The following is a 21,118-nucleotide window of genomic DNA, read 5'->3' as shown; positions in this document are numbered from 1 at the left end:
AAACACGAACTCTAACATTCTTCCCGCATAAGGTGATCATGAGCTTTATGTCAGCACTTAGATGAGTTCCTGGCCCAGAGTAGACTCCACATGGTGTGAACTCTCCTTATGTAGAGAAATTACCTCATTGCTTTAGTATTAAAATCAATCGTATTCCTCTTGGACTAATCCTGTTCCAGAAGTTAGAAGAGCTTGTTGAATCACTGTGTCTAACCTGGGAAAGGCAGTCAGTGGCTCAAGGGAAGGCCAGGCTGCCTCGTACGGTCCCTGGTTCCTCTTCCACCCCTCCCCCAACCACTCTAACCAGTCTATTCAGTATATGCCTCTCTGTTTTTACAGAATAAAATTGGCATGTTGTGGAAAGTATACTTGATGATCCTGCTTGTTGGATTTTTCTGGTCTTAAGTGGGGGCTTAAAACTTCCAGTAAAAACTACCATTAAGCCCTTGGTTTCCTTATATCTTTTTCATGACTCACTGACATCCTGGCCTGGTGTGATCGCAGCCCCAGGCTGGGTTATGCACTCTCATTCTGTCTCCCCTCAATTCCAAATCCTAAAGAGAGACTGATTGAAGAGAAGCGTGTTTATATAAGAATTCAAAATTTAGAGCCCGCTCCACTGGTGAACCGCCTTTATGGAGCCCTCACAGGGTACAGAGTACACCTTGGGCTGTGGAGAGTGACAAAGGTAGTGGAGGATACAGGTTCATGAACCTTTGACCTAGAAATGGGCAGGGAAGATGCCAGATGCATGTGAGTTTCCTGGCAGACTTCCCAAATTCCATCGCTCAATGTTTTCAAATGGGGAAAAGTTACTTTTATATGGCTGATTGCTGAACCTAAAGCATCACTTTTGGCTCTTAGTAGATAAAGTTATTTAGTACCAGGAGACCCACTAATCATGTTAAAGGGTTTTCTTCCCACCTCACCTGCCCCTTTCCACTAGGCCACTTGGGAAAAGAAGAAGGCTATTTGGAGTCCACTTTCCTAAAACAACCCTTGGAAAACGTGTGCATGTGTGGGGAGAGCCTCATCTTCCTGTAGGATTTCAGCTGCTGGATGCTCTGTGATGAAAGGATGAGGCCTAAGGAGAAAATTAGTGATGGGTGCACGGGCAGAGGAGGGCCTGGCTCCAGGAGCGAGTGAATTACTACGAGACAGAGCAGAAGGTGCTGGGCAGCTGAAGAGGCATAACTTGCCCGCGTTAACTTGGCCCTGCTGATCTCTGCATGAGGCTAGAAAACGAAGCACCACCGTGTACGAGAACATTTTTCTCCAGGGGGGCCCTCAGGCCTGGTTTTAACAAAGCTGCAGCTGTACTGGTACTAACAGAGACCAGAGCTGGGTTTGCAGTTTCTTACACAGCACATTCCTGTAGCATTTCCAGAAATGCTTCTTTGGTGAAATACGTTCCCCAGAAAATACCCACAGTGAGTAAGGCAACCCTCACCATGAGTGTGGCGTAAAGAACTGCAAAGAACAAAGACTCAAGGATTCATTCATATAGGGTGAAAAATAAGTCCTTAAACTGCTTAAGTTTCCTGAGCTCCGAAATTCACAACTGTGCCTTGGAAAGTGATTTCTAAGTGGGAAAGATGCCATCTCTTCATCTGTGAAATGGCCGTGAAAATGACACCATAGGCAGCATGTGGGTAATAAATGAGACAACGTGAGCAGAGCACCCGGCACAGTCCCCAACATAGGAAGCACCCAATACAATTTAATTCGACTATTCTATTACTCTGGCCCAGCAAGTGTGGGCCTCTGTCCTATTCCCAAGCTCCCATGTTAAGTTGCTGTGTGATCTTAAGCAAATGGGTCTACTTCTCTGAGCCTCAGATCTCTCATCTGTGTCTCACAGAGGTGTTCTCAGTGTGTTCTGGAACCCCGGTAGTTTCTGTCGATTCTGAGACTCCTGGGGGAAGGAGAAGGCACAGGGGCTGGGCCTAGAACCTGAGCAGACACCTGCCGTTTGCTTGCTGGCACCCCACCTCTGTTGTATCTCACTCGCACAAAGGTTTCTCGCTCCTTAAAAACATTTGTAAGGTCCAAAGCCCCTTCCAGATCTAAAATCTTTCAGCGTGGGAGCTCACGGCTCATCCTCCCTTCGGACAGATGTTGGGCGTATACCAAGAGGGCACGCAGGGCTTGCTTCTCTTTCCTGGGCAGCCCCGAGCTTGTGCACGCTTGGTGATCCTTCCACTGCAGCCCTCCCCCCTGCCCCACACTGAGCCCTGTCCAATTCACTCATTCTCCAGGATGCTTTATTTGATCCCCGGGGTCACGGAAAACCCATCTCCCCCTCCTCAGAATGCCTCCAGCCTTTTGTTTATGCCTCTGTCATAGGCGCTTTGGGAGTCATTTATTGACATGTTTTATATCCCCCACCCCATCATAAGTGCCAGAAGGGAGACTCAGCCCTACAGGACATCTATGAGTGTCAGTAGCGGGTGCTTAATCAATGTTGATGGAAGAGATGGCTGGACGGGACCAAAGAGCAGATTTTAGAACCTAAAGAAATACTTTTTAGTTGACTGATAATTAATTTTCCCTAGGAATAAACAGGTTAATATAGATATTTCTAAGAAAGTAAATGAATTAATAACCACAGAGCAAAGCCTCCAGCATGCCTGATGTAGTAAATGCAACCCTGAGAAGGAAAATGCTTCCATATGGCTCTGATGATAACTTCAGGCATCTGAGGGCACCAGCTGAATTCACACAGAGGGAGAGAGAGGCACCTCGAAGAAGAGTGCTTACGAGCTCCTCCTTTCAAGTCAGAAAGATTTGAATACAGCCCCCTACTGGGTCATTTTCTTAACCTCTAGGCCTCATTTTCTTATCTGTAAAAGAGCCATATAATAATAGTTGCTGGAAAGAGTTACTTAAAGACTAATAAGATAAAGCATGTGATGCCCTGGGTCTGGCACGCAGAGAGTGCTCAATAGAGGCTAGTCATTATTTAGAAGCAATGATAAAACCAACATAAGTAATGGAGAAGAAGAGAGAGCAACCTGATGGCCAGAAGTTTCATGTAGTTTGGTGTTTACAGGAAGATAAAGGAGGGGCTGAGAGTTTCAAACCACCAAGGATCATGCAAGCAAATGACGTCTGGAGGCACATCGGTGTCGCAGGGGTGCCTAGAATTAATCCACGGTTTCCCTGAATTACTCTAGGTTTTACCAGGCCCCGCAAAGCCCTGTGTGATCTGGCCTTCCTCCCATCACTCTCTTCTCCACTCAGATGCTCCAGACTCTGTGGCCTCCTTGCAGGGCCTCCACTGCACCAAGCACGCTCCCTCTGCAGGGGCTTTGCACCCGCTCTTCCTCTGCCCGGATACTGCTCCCCCAGCTCTCCATGTGGCTAGATCTTCCCCTCTTCCTTCACATCACTGCTCACAGGCCTCTTATTAGAGAGACCTTCCCTGGCCTCCCCCCAACCATCAGCATCACGGCTGCCCTCCTTTGATCGTCTTCACAACATTTCACGTAACTTTATTTGTTTACCTGGTGGTTGTCTGCCTCCCCTACTTGAGTGGAGGCTCCATGACACCAGAGGCTCTGGCTGCTCTATTCATTCTGCAACCTCACCCCTGGAACCATGCCCGGCATGAAGGCATGAAGTTGGAACTCAGCAAAGAGTGTGTATGGTCAGGCCCCCCAAGATGGCTGTTCTCTTGCTCTCTGTACATCCCCTGCTCCCCTGAGTAACCTTCCTACATACTTGCCCCAGGCTCCAGCCAGTGACTATTCTTAACACAGGGGAGGTGAGGGGCGTGCCTCTCCGCTGATTTCCTTGGTAAATAATGAGCCAACCTGATGTAATCCTCCCTGTAACTGGCAATCTCCTCTTCCCCCTGGGAGCGAAGCCTGCTGCCTTGTCCTGCCCACTGTCCACAGAAGCACGCTGTGCAGTGTCGCTCCAGGACCTTGCTTCAGATGTGTAAGCTCCCGCACCCATTAAACCACTGATGTCTTTGTTGCTGACTCTGGGTTCTTTCTTTGGTCTTAAAGCTGGGCAAGTGCAGCCCAACAGAGCGGTTGAATGGAAGAATGAATGACGGGCAGGGCCAGGTGACACCATGAGATACTGCCATTGATTCTGCCATTCATTTTGAAAGTGTTCTCCCTGGGAGCTGTGGAACTGTTTACAACACAAGCATTTGGGTCAAGAGTCTTACCCTATTAACACAGAAGCAGGAGGAATGATTTGTTGGGAAGTTGCATTGATGTCTGGGCTGAGAGTGTTGGTATTTACAACAAAGAAATTTACAGTTGGGTTCACAGCTCCTGCCTAGGAAAAAAACAATCACAGAATTGGTATTGACAAAAGATATATACATAACAACATCACACAAGTTTAGAGCTGTACAAAAATGTCTGCATTATGGCCATAAAATTATAAACAATCAGACACTTTCAAACAATTTAATACAGATAAAATGAACATAAGGGAGAGTCATGAAATGCAACCTTCTCATGTTCAGGCAGAAATATATATATGACTCCCGTTTAAGTAATGAATGCTCATAATTTATGCACTTTGAGCAAAAAAGGATAAACTTGTTAAAATCAATTCTTTTAATTTGTAAATATACCCTGACTCCCGAAGACAAGAAGACTGATGGCTGACCACTAGGAAGAATACCCTGGGTTCAGCCAAAGACACAATCCCCCAGGAAAATTAGTTTACCTGAGCCGAGAGCCAAAATGCTAATTAGGAAGCCATCACTTCCACTCCAAATTCAGGTTCAGTACTTTGGAGTTTTACAATCAATATTATGACAGAAATCTATAAAATCGTTTTACATATACACATAGATTTTCAATTGACAAATTAGTTAGAAATAATATGATATTTTTAGTGAGAACACTCTATGGTATTTCTTTGCCAGTTGCACTCTTCAAAAAATAACATTCCACTGAAAATACATCTCCATATTTAGTCTCTGATTTTTTTTCTTTTAACTTCCTCTGTCTCCCTAAAATGGCAGCTCTTCATAAAGCAAATTGAGGGAGTCGGTAAAAATAAAAATCCCTTCTCCCAAATTGCTTACAGCAAAAACACTTTGCTATTAGATTTTCCTATAGATGATACTGTGGCCATTGTTATTATGACACTAGTGAAGTGAAGAATCCTGGTTCCTTCCTAAACCTCCCTCTTCCTTGGCTTATACTGCTTAATAAGGCTCTTCAGTTTTCATAAACATGCATCCCGGAGGGGGAAACAGTCTTGAAAACCAAGACATGACACTATTATTCCAAATGTAGGACGGGTGAAATTTACATTAGTGCCAAATCTATAATAGAACTACTAAAACTCGTCATGTATCAGTTAGTAATACAACCTGGTATATAACCCCGCTCTTCAACTTTATCTAGGGCACAATCCAACTTCTACAAATGAGATGAGCCTGTGATTCAATCACAGCCTCTCTTTTCCTCCTTTCAAACATTTTCATTCCCCCTACTTCTTTCAAAAGCATTTTCCCCATCTTTTTCGGCTTGTCATTCTTCAAAGTTTTTGGAGAAATTACAAAACCTTAAATCACACTCTTTCCTGGGATAATAAAAATACTTTAAAATTGCCACATGCTGTTGACTTCAGCAAGAGTAATCACACAAGCTGTTGAAGAGAGACTGACAATATTTTCATTAGCAGGAAAGGATTAAATGAAACCATTCTCTTCCCATCAAATCACGGAACCACTATGTAAACGGAGCACAGACCTTTGGATAAGGAATATGCATGGTCTTTGGGTACTGCAGTGACTCATCAGAGTAGAAGGAGTATTCAATCAGTGGGACTTCTGTGTCGTTAAATTGGGCATATGCTAAAAAAGTGCCGTTTGGAGACCACCACAGAGCGGAGTAAGTACTGAAGACTTCCTCTGAAAAAAGACAGAAATTGTTCTGTTACAAGAAGTAGCTGATAAATTGGCTTTGGCATTCAAAATATTGTTCTCATTAGCTTTAGTAATTACAGTAGAGTTCAACTAATGAACCACTTTGCATTTGCTGGGCTTCCAAAATCAGAGTAATACAAACGAATAAAAATAAAATCCTCAAGGATAGAGCTGGATTGTAAAAATAAGTAACCCGTTGGACCATTTTTGAATATCTTAGCACACAATATTTAATATAAACTCTACATTTTTTTCCTTATCTTATAATCCTCTAAATTTATGCCACAAAACATACTAAAAGTAAATTTCACACAAGGGGCTGATTCTCCTTTCTAATTTTTCAAACAGTCAACATGCCAGCATACGTTCCCCAAGTGGGCTCAGTTTGTACTGAGCCCGCAGGGTACTGGTGGGTGGTGTGTGGCTCCAGGCTATCAAACCAATATGGTGCCCAGAGTTTACTACTCTTGGCACAAAAGCCTTGAGAATGATGGATTTCGAATGGAAGGGAGCTCCATGAGACCCCTACCAAGAAACATCTCCTTTGCCTAGTCTAGAAACTGAAGACTCCCTTGGATTAACACCCTCCTCTGGTCTATCAGCTGATGGGTGAGGGAAGACAGTAAGATGGAAGCAAAATGAAAGGAAAGGTTTTTCTTTCTTGAACAATATTGCACTTGTTCTCAATTTCTGGCAAAGGTAGCTCCTTCCTATGTTTATTATGGAGTCTATTCATGGGACTTCCAATCTCTGCCTCTTAAAACGCCAAAACCTCTATCACCAACTGGGAATAGAGGATTCAAGTAGACTTGATGGAGCCTCCTAATCCTTTACACAGAGTTAATCCACACATTTCATGTTGTGCAGCAAGAGGAAAGGTAAAAGCAAAAGCATAAAAACGTGAATATTAGAGTTAGGAAATCATTTATCCCAATCACTTTTCTGATTCTTATGGCTTCTTGACAAGTTTCTTCCAAATGCTTGCTTTCAATTATGACAATGGTAATGGTAGTAGGAGTAACAGTAATAAAAATAACAACAACAATAAAATATAATAGTTATAATGATGAGCAGCTGCCATTTAATGCCTGCTGACCATACACTACTACGTAACTGACATCTATTGTCTCGGTTAATCCTCACAGTAACTCCTTGTGCAGATGAGCAAAGGGGCAGGCAGGCTTAAAGAGAGTAAGTAATTTACTCAGGAGCACATGACCAATAGTTGCTAAAATCAAGAATGAATCCAGATTTGTCTGGTTGGAGTCCATCTTCTACTGTTCCTTCCTGCCTATTTCAGCACTTCTAGTAACAGAAAACCTTCTACTTGATCAGGCAGCCTGCTCCCCCTTTGACTGCTTTATACGTATATCACTGAGTTACATTTATGCAGCAATTTAGAATTTACAAAACACTTATCTAATTGAACCCTGGGTGAGTCTATTCATAGGCTATTTTACAGAGAGGACAACTAAGGTTTAGAGAGATAGAGTGAATTAACAGAGACAATAAGGCAGGCCTTGTGATTCTAAGCCAAGGGGGCTTCTTACTAAGAACTTCTTCATATACTGAGTTCATGTCTCATTCCTTATAGCTTCTACCCATTGGTTCTAATCTAAGATCAAGATGCAATTACATAAAATGAATACAATGACAGCAAGGTAATGCTTTGTAAAATCACTTTTAAGTACAGGTGGCAGGTAGGAGTCTATGTTTTGGATTAGTAGTTATTTAGAATACTGAACACTTTATCTATCTATCTATTTACTTATTTATTTTTCTTTTCCATTATGGTTTATCACAGGAGATTGAATATAATTCCCTGTGCTATACAGTAAGACCTTGTTGTTTATCCATTCTATTTATAATAGTTTGTATCTGCTAACCCCAAACTCCCAATCCATCCCTCCCCCACCCCCCAACCTTGGTGACCACAAGTCTGTTCTCTATGTCTGTGAGTCTGTTTATGTTTCATAGCTAAGTTCATTTGTGTCATATTTTAGATTTCACATATAAGTGATAGCATATGGTATTTGTCTTTCTCTTTCTGCCTTATTGGAATACTGACCACATTTTTCCATATCAATGATGTGTCAAAACCATTATTATAAAACTACACTAGTCAAACTCAAAGTCCTAAGAATGAAGGGATCATGGGTAAGGAGAAAGAAGAACAAAGAAAGAAGGAAAAGATATCCAGCCCTTCCTGAAGTTGGCTATGAACACCATGGGTGTCTATGGCACTCCCACCACCATCCTGTGATAACTCCCATCCTGCCACTCACTCTGAAATTCCTTAGGTACCCCTGGGACCTAGTTTCCTCCCTGTAATAGGATACTTAATTCACTCCATGACAGTTTTTGTTGGCTTCTTTGTCTCTCTCTGGGCTGAATTCCCTGAGAGCAACAGTTGGGTAGCATTTGTCTCTGTGTCCCCAGCACCTGGCACAGCACCTTGTAGGTGGTTGGCACTCAATGTGAATTGCACTGAATTAATCACAACCCCCACCCCCACCCCCGCCACTGTCAACACTACTGCCTCAGGGGGGTAAGGAATGCTCCATCTCCCTAAATTATTTCCTTCTCTATCCCCTCTCATCTCACCAAAATTCGCATTTTCAGCTCTGGGTTAGGTAAACTACATTCATACTCAAAAGTGACTGTAACGTAATTAACTTCATCCTAGGAGATAAAGTATTATCCTTTTTTTTTGGAAAAAGAAAACACTTATTAACCAAAGTAAAATAATAATCAATTAGAAAATCATAAAATAAAGTGAAAACAGAAAACTTGAGAGAGAAAGCTATTTGGGGACCCAGGGTGGGATGGCGGCCCAAGTCCCAGAATATAGGCTCCTCTGTGAGTGTCCCTCCTCAGTGTGGCACGTGGCCCTGTTTAGACCTTGCAGCTTTGTTTGTCCATTTACTTATGAACCTACAGATTCTCAAAATGTACTCTCTTTTGATCCCAACAGGTCTTCATGGCTACAGTGGAGAGGGTGGCTCCAATAGGAAGGTGACCCGATACATGGAGAAGCAGGTGTGCCCTTTTCTAAGTATGGAGCATTTGTAAATGTACAAAACCAATTGTAGGAATTTCCCTGTAGGGACTAAAGTCCTGTTTTTAGAGACAGGCCCACATTGGAACTGTGAAGCCATTCTTCTGCTTGTGAATGGCTTAGTCATGAACAGGCAAAATGAGATCCCTCCAGCTATTATCTACCTTAGAAAGAACCTTAGTGTCGGAGTGTTTTTATCTTAGAGCTGCCCAGCTGTTCCAAGGAAGGGTCAGTCACAGCTTTGGGAAGAGGCTTTATCTAGCTCACGTTGGGGATCCTGGAGGTTGTGTTGTGCTGTCCAACAAGTGTTAAAGATGTTTTTCAATATCTAAGTGACAAGTGATAGTAAATTGCATTGTAAGTTTTCATCAAACACTTGTTTCTGGGCCATGGGAATTTATCTTTCTTTTAAAGTGTTCCCTGTTCTTATAATGTTATCCACTTAACTGAACTCGATTTGAACTAGTAAGAACCGAAATTGTCATGAAGAAAAACCTTTTTTTTATAAGTATGAAGAAGAAATAACAGGATAAAATAAGGATGAGTCTTTAATAAGCATGAGACAATCTTATGAAGGGTTTGGAATAGCCTCAAAATGCTTTTTACCTTGGCAACTATAGACATGAATAATGTTTTCCTAATATTTTCTAAAACTCTTTATCCTTAAAGAGAGAATCATTCTTTTTAAATTTTTCAGTTCTGTTTTTTGAACCCATTTTTTCCTAAGTCTTTCTAATTATTTTTTTCTTCTTTAGAAACAGGAAATGATAATTTGTTCAAGTTCCAATGAACACAAATCCTCTATAAAAAAAAGGCATTTTCTTACCCTTGGCTCCCCAATCTCCAGACAATAGTTTGTCATCTTTTGGAATGTTCTGGGAGTATTTCGTTTTCTTTAGTAACTTCTGGGTTAGGTAGGCCCGGTTCAAGAAACATCTGATATCAATCTGGAGGCTTTTATGCCCCAGTAAAGCAGAAAAGCTACCTACACAGAAAGGCCCTTTTGTAGCAGTAGAGCAAAGACAATAGGAGCATTGAAGAGACAGTGAGGATGTAGCATCAGTAGCCACTGTGAAGAGATTCTTGGTCTATGAGATACCTAGTGTTATGAGTGCTAAAGGAGATTTGATGACATTTTTAAAATGCAACTTATTTTGAATGCCATTGAATTTCCCCCCATTTTAACTGTTTTTGAAAACGTACAGATTTTCTGATTTGAAAAAGCTTTAATGTCTCTACCTTCATAAACCCAGTCAGTTATTCCATTATAGATTACATCTTCTTTCCCAGTCCATGTGACCCTCTGACTTGGCAAATTTGGTTCATTTTTGACATAAATATCATTTTTCCAAACGTACGCCTAGAAAGATTGGAAAAAAATATTGATACATAATATATTTTATTCTGGATTTTAAAAAACTTACCAATTATTTTATCCTCAAAAAATATTGGTATGCAAGTGTAATGATTACCTAAGCTTATTCCATTGATCAGGAGGAAGAGTCGTTTACTCCCTCCTCTCACATTCTTAAACTATAAGTATAGATACAGAAGCCCAAGAAGCAGCTCACAACCACGCTATTTGGATACTGAAGTGTATGCAAAGCCTGGGAAGACTGACCACTTCTATAGCATGATGTGTGCTATGCATTTCTCTCCAGGGAAGGTGAGTAGATGTAGGGCAGCTGCATGCCCAGAGGGTGAAGTCAACTACAGACAAACAGTCTGTCTTCCTGTTTAGATTCTTCTGGACTTCTGACATTCTCCTAAGACTATAGCACATGAAGGTATATCTATAGTGACAACATAGAGAAAGTCACAGAACTATCAGAAAGCAGGAATGTCTCAACAAAACAAAACAAAACCCAAAGTGCAACAGAATTAGAATTCAAGAGTTTAATGAACATTTTCCCAGGAAATAAACAATTCCCTGACAGTAGTTCAGAAACTTTCAGGAATTGTATTTACTCTGTTAGACTAATAAAATATTATTTTAGGCAATAAAACTCTGTTTGGTAGTGATCTACTGGCTTCCTAAGTGTCTGCTCTGTATCATGGTTAGCAGCTTCTGCATATGAGAGATTCGAGCCATTATTTTTCCGACAAGGGGAGAGACTCACTAACCAATTTATGACCCACTGGTGACCATGTGACCCACTGTGTGTTGTTTGGGATTCTCTCTTCTGTAATTAGCTGCCTGGAAAAAGATAAAGAGAAACATTTCCAAGTGAATAAATCACAGTGGAATTTCTTTTCTTGTTAAATTATTATTATACTAGAAAAGCATAACAGATTTTGGGAGGAAGTCGCTGACCTTTTATTTAAGTCATAAATGTCATACGAAGCTGTGTAGGAATGCCTCCATTGCTGCAAAAGAAAACAAACATTTCAGGCTTCTGTGATTCTTGGTAGTTTGACCACTTGCTATAGGAGCCCAGCTGAGAGATAAAGCCGTATAACATTGTATAATTCTCAAATTTTATATCTTATAATTCCCTATCTAGATTCTTAAAATTTTGGAATTAGAAAATATCTCAGAAATCATCTAGTACAAACTCCTCTGGATTTCACCTATAACTTTTCTCTGGCCTCACCTCTGCAAAGGAGACTTCCCAGGACCACAGTGGGCTGAGGTGCCATTTCCTGTGGCAAACATTATTCTCAGCACTTACCACAGTAATGTTAACTTCACCTGTTTAAGAAAATGCAAATTTTCCCTTTTCAACCATCTTATTGGCAAAATATCTTAAAGAACTCTAATTCTATTGCTGGTAGTGATGGGGAGAGATGTTTACTTTCCTACACTGATCATGAAAATATAAAGTGTTACAGAGTTTTTGAAAGCCACCTGGCAATATGTTTTAAAATTGAAATACATATACCATCAATATTTTAAATAACCATCTCAAGAATCTAAAAAATGAAAAGCAAACCAAATACAAAGAAATTAGAAGAAAAGAAGTAATAAAGGTAAAAGCAGTAATCAAATAGAAAAAATACAACAGAGAAAAATCCAACAAAGCTAAAAACTGGTTCTTTGAAAAGACTAATAAAATTACTAACATAGAGTAAGAAAAAGAATATGAATGAATAATATCAGAAATGAAAAATGGGATACCACAATGGGCTCTACAGACATTAAAAGATTATAAGACCTTATTTTAAATGTTTTTTACCTATAAATTTTAAAAGTTAGAAAAAAGGACAAATTCCTTTAAAAGCAAGTTATCAAAAGTGAGACGAAAGAGTGAATTCTGAATAGTTTTACATCTAATAAACAACTGAATCCATAAATAACCTCTGTACAAAGAAAACTCCCAGCTCAAATAATTTTACCAGCAAACTCTTTGTCATTTATCCAAATGAGCTGAAAACTTATACCCACACGAAAAACCTACACACGAATGTTTACAGCAGCTTTATTCATGTTTGCCAAAACTTGGACATAACCAAGATGTCCTTCAACAGGTGAATGTATAAACAAACCATGGTCCAGGCAGACTATGGAATATTATTCAACGATAAAAAGAAATGACCTACCAAGCCATGAAAAGAAATAGAGGAAACTTAAATGCATATTGCCAAGTGAGAGAAGCCAATCTGAAAAGGCAACATACTGTATGATTCCAACCACATGACATTCTGGAAAAGACAAAATTACAGACACAGTAAAGATCAGTGGTTGCTAGGGGTTCGGGTGAAAGGAAGGACGAACAGGTGGAGCACAGGGGATTTTTAGGAAAAGTGAAAATATTCTGCATGATACTATAATGACAGATAAAAGTCATTATACACTCTACATTTGTCAAAACCCATAAAATGTACAACACAGAGAGTGAACCCTAATGTAAACTATGAACTTTAGTTAATAATAATGCGTCAATATTGGCTCATCAATTGTAACAAATGTACTACACTAATGCAAAATGTTAATAATAGGGAAAATAACAGGGGTGGAGGTGAGGTGGGGGGTGGTGAGGAAGTATATGGGAACCCCCTGTACTTTCCACTCATTTTCTGTAAACCTAAAGCTGCTCTAAAAAATAAAGTCTATTAATTCAAAAATAAATGAGATAGAGCCGTAGCAGATGACTTGGAAGAAGTTCCACATGGTACCACTGAGTGAGAAATGCAATTTACAGAAAAGTATGGAAAATAGGATTCTATTTTTATAAAATAAACAATAACTAAAAAGAATCTCTATCTTCCTAGAATTATATGAATAAAGAAACAAATATAAAATATGGAGGGGTATACAATAGATTCTCAACATGGGATACCTGGGGAAAAGGCAGAGGGGTGAGGAGTAGGGAGTCAAGAAAAAATGGTAAAAAAATAAGACTGAAGATTTTTTAAATATATGATCACAGATTTGCATTTATGAAATATTATGGTTATATGTGGATAAATATATAAATTAAAGATTTTTTTTCAAAATTACTTGTCTGTATGTCTGTCTTCCCTACCATACTCCTAGAGGTAAGAAATTGTTTCTTATTCATCTTTAAATACCCGGAGTCTGGTCTAGCACAAGTCACATAGTATGTATTCAAGAAACAGACCAAACTAAAATAATCAAAGTTTACCTATGAGGCTGAAATAGATGAAATAGGTAGCCCAAGACCCCCAGCTGTATCAGCAGAGCTGAGACACGTCAGGTCCCTAATCTTGAAAAATATTTCCCACTTATCATTTATCACCCTCCTGTCCTCTCATGTCAAAAAATATTTATTGTCTCCTCTTCTTTGCAAGTCATACATTCTTTTTTGAATCCTGAATTATTCTGACACACTCCATGCTTATTTCTGGAAAACTTCTGAGTATAATACTCGCTAGAACCAAAAGTTGTGGTACAGGCTAAAAATATTAAGAGATTTATGAAGTTTTGAGATCATTTCAGGGTGACAGATCTATCATGGGTTGTAAAGGGAAATCCAAGATGTTTGTATATTCACTTAATCTTCTGAAACAGACTTATCAGTCTATTTAGGCTATAAACATTGGCACCTATCCTCTTGATTAGGCATTACTGTATAAGACAGGCTCCCTCTTTTTGAGGAGCTCATAGCTGAATGGGGGATATGGAGACATAAACTACAAGAAAAGAATCACAGAGCATGCAATGGAGGTGGGTGGGGAAAGGCAGGAATCATAAATTAGGAATTGGGGAAGGAGAGAGGCTTATGGAAAAAGTGATTCTTGGACTGAGTCTCAGTGGCAGAGGACTGCCACACAGAGAAGGGCAAAAAAGCGTCATAGCAGAAAGAGGTTTAAGCACGAAGATAGGAAAGATCATGTTTAAGAGCACAAACTTTGGAGTCTTCTAACCTGGATTCAAGTCTTGCTATAGACTGAATATTTGTATTCCCCCCTTACCCTCAATTCATATGTTGAAATCCTAGCCCCCAACGTGATGGTATTCTGGAGATGGGATCCCTGGGGAGTGACTAAGTCACGAGGGGGAAAGCTCTCATGAATGGGATTAGTTTCCTTATAAAAGAGACTCCAGAGAAATCCCTTGACCCTTCTACCATGTGAGGACACACGGAGAAGATGGCCAACTATGATCCAGGAAGTGAGACCTCGACAGATACTGAATCTGCTGGCACCTTGATCTTGGACTTCTCAGCCTCCAGAACTCTGAGAAATAAATTTCTGTTGTTAAGCCACCCAGCCTGTGATGTTTATAGCAACCCAAATGGACGAAGGCAAGTTTCCAATATGTAATATCAGGCAAGCTTCTTTCTAGACTTCAATTTTCTCTTTAGGAAGATGAGGATAGTGACAGAAACAATCTCAGGAGCATGAGAATGAACGTGAAGTATTTAGCAGGACTCCTGGACATTGTCAACAAGTCACAGACGATGCAAGTATTATTATCGGTATAGCATTAAGGGATGAGGCGAGATGCTATGAGAACATCCATACTAGGCTGTATGGTACTTACTTATTTATGTTTTCCTTTTTTTAATTAATTAATTTTTTAAAAATTATTTGTTTTTGTTCACTGACTCACTTACCTTTTTTTGTAGCTACACCTTAAAATTAAGAATTGATCTTTCTGAATGCACTAGCTCAGTCATGGAGAAACCATGCAGTAGGATCTAAAGAGCACTGGAAGTAGACCTCCAGGGAAATGGAATAAAAGTAGACTTTTCTTTGTTCTTGATGTGTGTCTTCAGAGTTGATTAGTCAACACATTTACGCTGTATAGAAAATTCTGCTGGATACTCCGGGAAGTAAAATAGAATATAGAGTTCTCTATTTCAGTAATCTTTTGATTTAATGCTCGGCAATAAAATGTATGAAGAAAGTAAGCTAATGTGATAGAGAGTGAATGCTGGGGGGACAGAGTAGCATCAACAAAGCCTGGACCTGAGTTACTAAAAAGGGAGAGCGTATGATGAGCAGGGGAAGAAGGTGCCAGGATGAAGCAATAGCAAATGCTTTGGCCCTTAGATGGGAATGAAAGTGATGCTTGAGAAAAATGAAGAGCTTTGCACTTAAAGGTTCTTAACTTTGGATCACTGAATCACTTGGGAGTCCTTAAAACTACCCACGCCTGGACCCCATCCATAGCTATGCTGAGTTAGTTGGTGTGCAGTAGGCTGTAGGCATCTGTATTTTATTATTTATTTATTTATTTATATATTTTTTTGCGGTACGCGGGCCTGTCACTGTTGCGGCCTCTCCCGTTGCAGAGCACAGGCTCCGGACGCGCAGGCTCAGTGGCCATGGCTCACGGGCCCAGCCGCTCCGCGGCATGTGGGATCTTCCCGGACCGGGGCACGAACCTGTGTCCCCTGCATCGGCAGGCGGACTCTCAACCGCTGCACCACCAGGGAAGTCCCTAGGCATCTGTATTTTAAAATAAACTTCCCCAGGTGATTGATCCTAAGGAGCAGGCAGGGGTGGGAAGCACTGGCCAAGCTTGGTGAGTGCAGAGAAGGAGGTGTGAGGTGGGTTCAGAAAGGCAGAGTGGCAGGATGAACGGGACAGAATGAAAACAGCAGAAGCAGTTAAACGCACATGAAAACTCCAGTGATAGAACAGATACAAATTACCAATGATGGTTGTCCAGCTAAGGTCTACCAGTGAAATACATCCATTAGTACACACCATATGGCACTTGTTGAACTTGGCTAAATAGTAAATTGAGCTGGTATTTACCTTGCTGTTTCTACCTTAACCTCATAGTCTTTATATGTTTGTCTTTAACTTGGGAAATTGTTAATCTGTGGTTCTCAACCCTGGCTGCTCATTAAAATACTCTACGTGTTAAAAAAAAAAAAAAAAGAAAGAAAACTGATGACAGCTTCACCCCAGAGACTTCAATTTATTGATCTGGGGATTGGACCTGGACACTAGGAATTTTTAAAAGCTCCTTAAGTGATTTTAATCCGTAGACAGCAATGAGAACCACCGAATTAAACAAACACTAATTCATTAACTGGGAACAGATGTGTTAAAGTTGGCTTAGGCTTCTGATTCCTTCCTGGTGGATTGGTTTAGCAGAACATAGTCAGCAAGGCTTCATGTCCAGGAAATGGAGCCCAGCACAATGAATCAGGGCAAATATTACAAGCGGGAGTTACCATCCCAAAATGGGAAACGGAGTACGGGATGGTCGGCATGGCCTGAATACAGGAGCGCTGGTGTGTGGGATAAGGTCACTCAGTATTTACTATTTATTCCAGAGAAAAAAGGCAGAGGTAGGGATCCCCAGCTTTGTATTTTGTTTTCAAGCAGAATCTCTCTACAGGTTTTTAATCTTTCCGGTATGTCTCAAACTTCCTATACTCAACAACCGTTGTCAAATCCATGAATAATCAAAAAGCTGCAGTGAAAGTCACTGGCAATTGGCAGCCACCCTAAACATGAGAAGGATGTGTGATTAGGCTGTAACCTTTCCTCAATGTGTGAGAATTTGATGTTGGGCTGGGCAACTGGAGGAAGCTGAGCACTCCCTGCAGGGCACTGATGACCTGTGCTGAGGCTGCCCCTTTGGAACGGTTTGTATATGGTGGGACCTGGGGGCTGGGAGGTGGTCTGAGTCACCGTGCAGAGTCTCTTCTAGAGGATGAGAAGTTTAACTGTTTTTAAAGCAAATACTTGAGAGTTTTAATATATGTCGAACTGAGACAAAGGAAATAAAGGGTTCTATTACTGGATGTACAAGTCAGACATGTACACATACTTTTAAATTATAAGTTCTATTTTATTAACTTATGTTTTTAGTATCTATGTATAATATTACTTTAGCTTTTTAGTATTTGAAAACCCTGAAAATGAATTTTTTAAAAAACATTCATTAGACTTATCTTTTATGAATGAGAATGACCATTTCTCCTTCTGATACTGAATTAATGAGTTTTTAGCGCCTACGGTTTTACTTAGGTGTCAATCCTAAATAGTCACAGACTTGAAATCAGTTATAAAATAACGTACTCATAGGATTCTTTAAATGTCACAGTAAAAAAGCATTTCTTTTACCTTCACATAGTTGTATTCGAAGAGAATATATTGTCTATCAGGAGATACTGAATAATCATTTATAGAATATCCAAATTCATCCTGTCAATCAAGTAGAAAAAAGAACAATTGAACGATTCCATTTAACTGCCATTATTGAGTACTTACTGTGTAGAGGGTACGGTTCTAGACTTGTGTCTGGTAGCTTGAGAGGTTCCGGTCTAGAAGAGGGGGCACACTCCCTCACACAAATGACCATGAGGCAAGGTGGGTGGTGATCAGGGTTAGAGAATCAGGGAGGGAAGGATTTATTTTAATGAAGGAAAGATGGCTATGTGGGTGGGGATCAGGAGCAGAGAGAGAACTTCCTCAGGAGGGGAAACAGTAGGAGTAAAAACCCAGATGCAGAAAGGGCATGCATATTTAGAGACTGCCTAAAGGTTAGTTGTAACCTGAATACAGTATAGGGTGCGTCAGACAAAGAGAAGACATAAAATTAGAAAAATAGCCAAGGCCTAGATATAAGAAATAGACCTATGAACTACTTTTTTTTTTTTTTTTTTTTTTTTTTTTTGCGGTACGCGGGCCTCTCACTATTGTGGCGTCTCCCGTTGCGAAGCGCAGGCTCCGGACGTGCAGGCTCAGCGACCATGGCTCACAGGCCCAGCCGCTCCGCGGCATGTGGGATCCTCCCGGACCGGGGGACAAACCCATGTCCCCTGCATCGGCAGGCAGACTCTCAACCACTGCGCCACCAGGGAAGCCCTGAACTACTTTTTGCACATAGATGTGATAGAATCCTATCTGGCTTTTACAAAGATGCTCTGGTGACCCAGTGGCTGAGATGAGACGAGAGGGGAGGGGTTACAGTAGCCCTGGACTTGGGCAATGCCGTGGTCTGATTTACAGAATGGAGAGAGGGACACTCGTTAGAATACTGTCACAGGATTAATCAAGGCTTCGAACCAGGACTATACCGTGGAAATGGAAATCCGAGAGACACTTGACGTTGCAAGGGAGGACTGATAGGTTTTGTTGAGTAGCTAAATAAGGGGAATGCCAGAGGAATCAAGGATTCTGAGGTTTCTAGCTTAAGTGACTTTGAAGAGGGCGCTTTTTACCAAGATTGGGAACTCAGGAAGAGGACTAGTATGCCTTCCGTTTGCTAGGAGAGGGAAGGGGAAATAACTAGTTTAGCTTGGGACACTGAGTTTAAAATGACTGCAGGCCATCCATGTGCCAGAACCGGCAAGCTGTTGGAAACAGAGGTCTAGATCTTGGGAGGAGGTTAGTGTTACAGGCATGTATTTGAGAAGCACCTGTGCTGTGGAAGTGCATGGAATTCGCTGAAGGAGAGCATGCAAAGTGAGGAGGGAGGGTAGCAGTGAAGACACGGCCCTGCAGAGCACTTACACGTAAGAGTATGAGCAGAGGAGGAGGAATCGTCAAAGGAGACTAAAAAGTAGCCAAGGCAGGGAGCATTCCAAGAAGAAGAGAAAGATCCACTGTGCCATATGCTGCAGAGAGAGTCCAACAGGATGAGAAATGATAGTACTCATGATTTGAAAGGTTATGAAAAAGAAAATCCCCAGAATTCCCTTAAAGCATGAATTAATTATGTGATTAAACATACAAGTGTACTGTTCTCCAAGAACATGGAGCGGTTTCCATATTCGGCATTGAATAGCAAGATATTATTTTCTTGTTTGTAGAGATATTCATGATCTAAAGAGAGAAAACGGCCAGATCAGTATTTCAAGCTGCTTTTAAACATCTTCATAAGCTAAAAAACCATGCAATAAAAATTTAAGACAAATTCACACAAGTACTAAAAAGGCATTTCTAAGTTGGAAAAACATGAACTGATGAATATCACACTAGTATGCCTTCCTTTTTCCATCATTATTGTAAAGGGTTCAATTCACATTTAACTTTTTACAGTATGTATCAGAGAAATACTCAAGTTTCTTTCTGTCTTATCCCCCTTTCCACCCTTAAGTAGAAAAAAAAATACTTTCCCATACGGTTAAAAAAAAAATAAGAATATTTTCTCAGCGCCATAAAAGTGCCCCACAACCTAACCAGAATGAAAATAACCATAAAAATCAGCCCCCTCTCCGCCAAAAATCCTTACCTGAAATCCATTGCAAGGTGTAGAACTTCACTCTAAAAGTATTTTTTAAGTAATCGGTTAGGGTGTAGGTTCTGCGACTGTCAGCTGTAGCATCATCTGCTGGTTGGAAAAAAGAGCCAAATGTTCAGTAAGACGGGATAACCTGTTTCGCATAAAAAAAAATAAATAAAATAAAACAAAAGGATATATACACTAGTCACAAAATACAGAAACACACTGACAAAATGCAAAACACATTTTGAAAGAGTTCGGACTGAGAAAAAGGGTAAAAATGCATTTAGCTGTTCAAGTGTTTGCGAGAGCGTGTTTTTCACGGTGCTACATTAGTGAGCTTCATTTCGAAGGTCTAGATCAACAACGTCCAAGGGAAATATAGTGTGAGTACACTTTCTAGTAGACATAGTTGAAAATTTTTAAGGTGAAATTAATATTTTATTTAGCCAGTATATCAAATATTTTTATCACTTCAGTGTGTCGTTGTTTTTATATGTTATTAATAGACCTTTCACATTCTTTCTGTTCGTACTGTCTTTAAAATCTGATATGTGATTCATGATTACAGTATATCTCAATTTGAATGGGCACCTTCCCAGTCAATGCAATCATGCAGTGGATGGCACGAGGCTAGATGATCCTTTCGTGAGGCCCTGAGGTCCACTTCTAAGCCCTCTTGCCCTGCAAAGACCTTTAAGATATACTGATCACCCAGTTCAGAGACCTTCGTTTCTATCATCATTTTTGCTTGAATTTGATTAAAGTTTACATGAAACCTTTCCCTTGGATTCTGTGACAGCCTCAGTCCTTCTCCTAACTCTCTGACCATTATTTTTCCATCTCCTACTTTGACTCTATTTTTCTCCACTGACCTGTAAGGCAGAAATGCTTTGATATTAGTCTTCAGCTTTCTCCTCCTCTCTCTCTACAGTTTTCCTTCCAGGGAACTCCAGAGAATGTGAGTTCCAGGGCTTCAGGCATACTTACCATTTAGATGAATGACAGTATCTGCTCTCACTACCTTAGCCTACCGCACCCACGCTTACATTTCCAGTGCTGTGTTCAGCCTTCTTAGTTGACTTGCCCCACTCTAACCCTATACATACCCTGTCTAAAATAATTGTCTTCCTTCCAAAACTAGATTTCCATAGGAAATTTGTGTGGTTTCATATTCTGTTACTGAAGACGCCAATTCAGAGGCTGAAGATCATTTTGATGTCTCCCTCTTTTTTACCATCCCCTACAACCAATCAACCCTATTGACTCTTCCTACGAAACCTCTTCTCCAGATATCCCTGCCATCAGGTTCTCCCGATCCAATTCCTGCCCTGCGCCGTCACCGGAATGATCTTTCTAAAATGCCACTTTCATTCTGGTGATCTCTTCCTCAAAAGCTTCCAACGAGTCCCCACTGTCTACAGGGAGATTCAGACTGCTTAGCCTGGCAGTTGCAGCCCCACAGTCTGATGTGAGACCTTTCCAGGCTTATTTTCACTCTCTCCCTGCAAGAACCTTCTAACCTAGTCACACTGATCTGCCTACTGAACCCAGCAGA

At 40.6% G+C, this 21,118-nt stretch overlaps 1 protein-coding gene across 4 annotated transcripts in view; it reads right to left on the bottom strand.

Moving 5' to 3' along the window:
- The window catches only part of DPP4 (dipeptidyl peptidase 4), a 77,798-nt gene that overhangs the window by 35,721 nt on the left and 20,959 nt on the right, over nt 1–21,118 (bottom strand). For 3 of the 4 annotated variants that reach the window (XR_003793838.1, XR_003793839.1, XM_029224651.1), the window contains exons 3-10: nt 19,570–19,668; nt 19,069–19,160; nt 17,457–17,537; nt 11,278–11,330; nt 11,088–11,160; nt 10,203–10,323; nt 5,730–5,890; nt 4,181–4,293 (exon numbers count right to left, since the gene is read on the bottom strand). Coding sequence is in view for 2 of the 4 variants with exons in the window: in XM_029224651.1 (XP_029080484.1) it covers nt 4,181–4,293; nt 5,730–5,890; nt 10,203–10,323; nt 11,088–11,160; nt 11,278–11,330; nt 17,457–17,537; nt 19,069–19,160; nt 19,570–19,668 (793 nt within the window). In the remaining 2 variants the exon portion in view is untranslated. The remainder of the gene's footprint in view (nt 1–4,180; nt 4,294–5,729; nt 5,891–10,202; nt 10,324–11,087; nt 11,161–11,277; nt 11,331–17,456; nt 17,538–19,068; nt 19,161–19,569; nt 19,669–21,118) is intronic. The other variant, XM_029224652.1, reaches the window with a different exon arrangement.

The sequence above is a fragment of the Monodon monoceros genome, unplaced genomic scaffold (assembly GCF_005190385.1).
Source record: "Monodon monoceros isolate NGI ecotype Baffin Bay Population unplaced genomic scaffold, NGI_Narwhal_1 Super_Scaffold_16, whole genome shotgun sequence".
In the NCBI taxonomy this organism is placed as follows: Eukaryota; Metazoa; Chordata; class Mammalia; order Artiodactyla; family Monodontidae; genus Monodon; species Monodon monoceros.
This window is presented reverse-complemented; position numbering and strand designations above follow the sequence as displayed.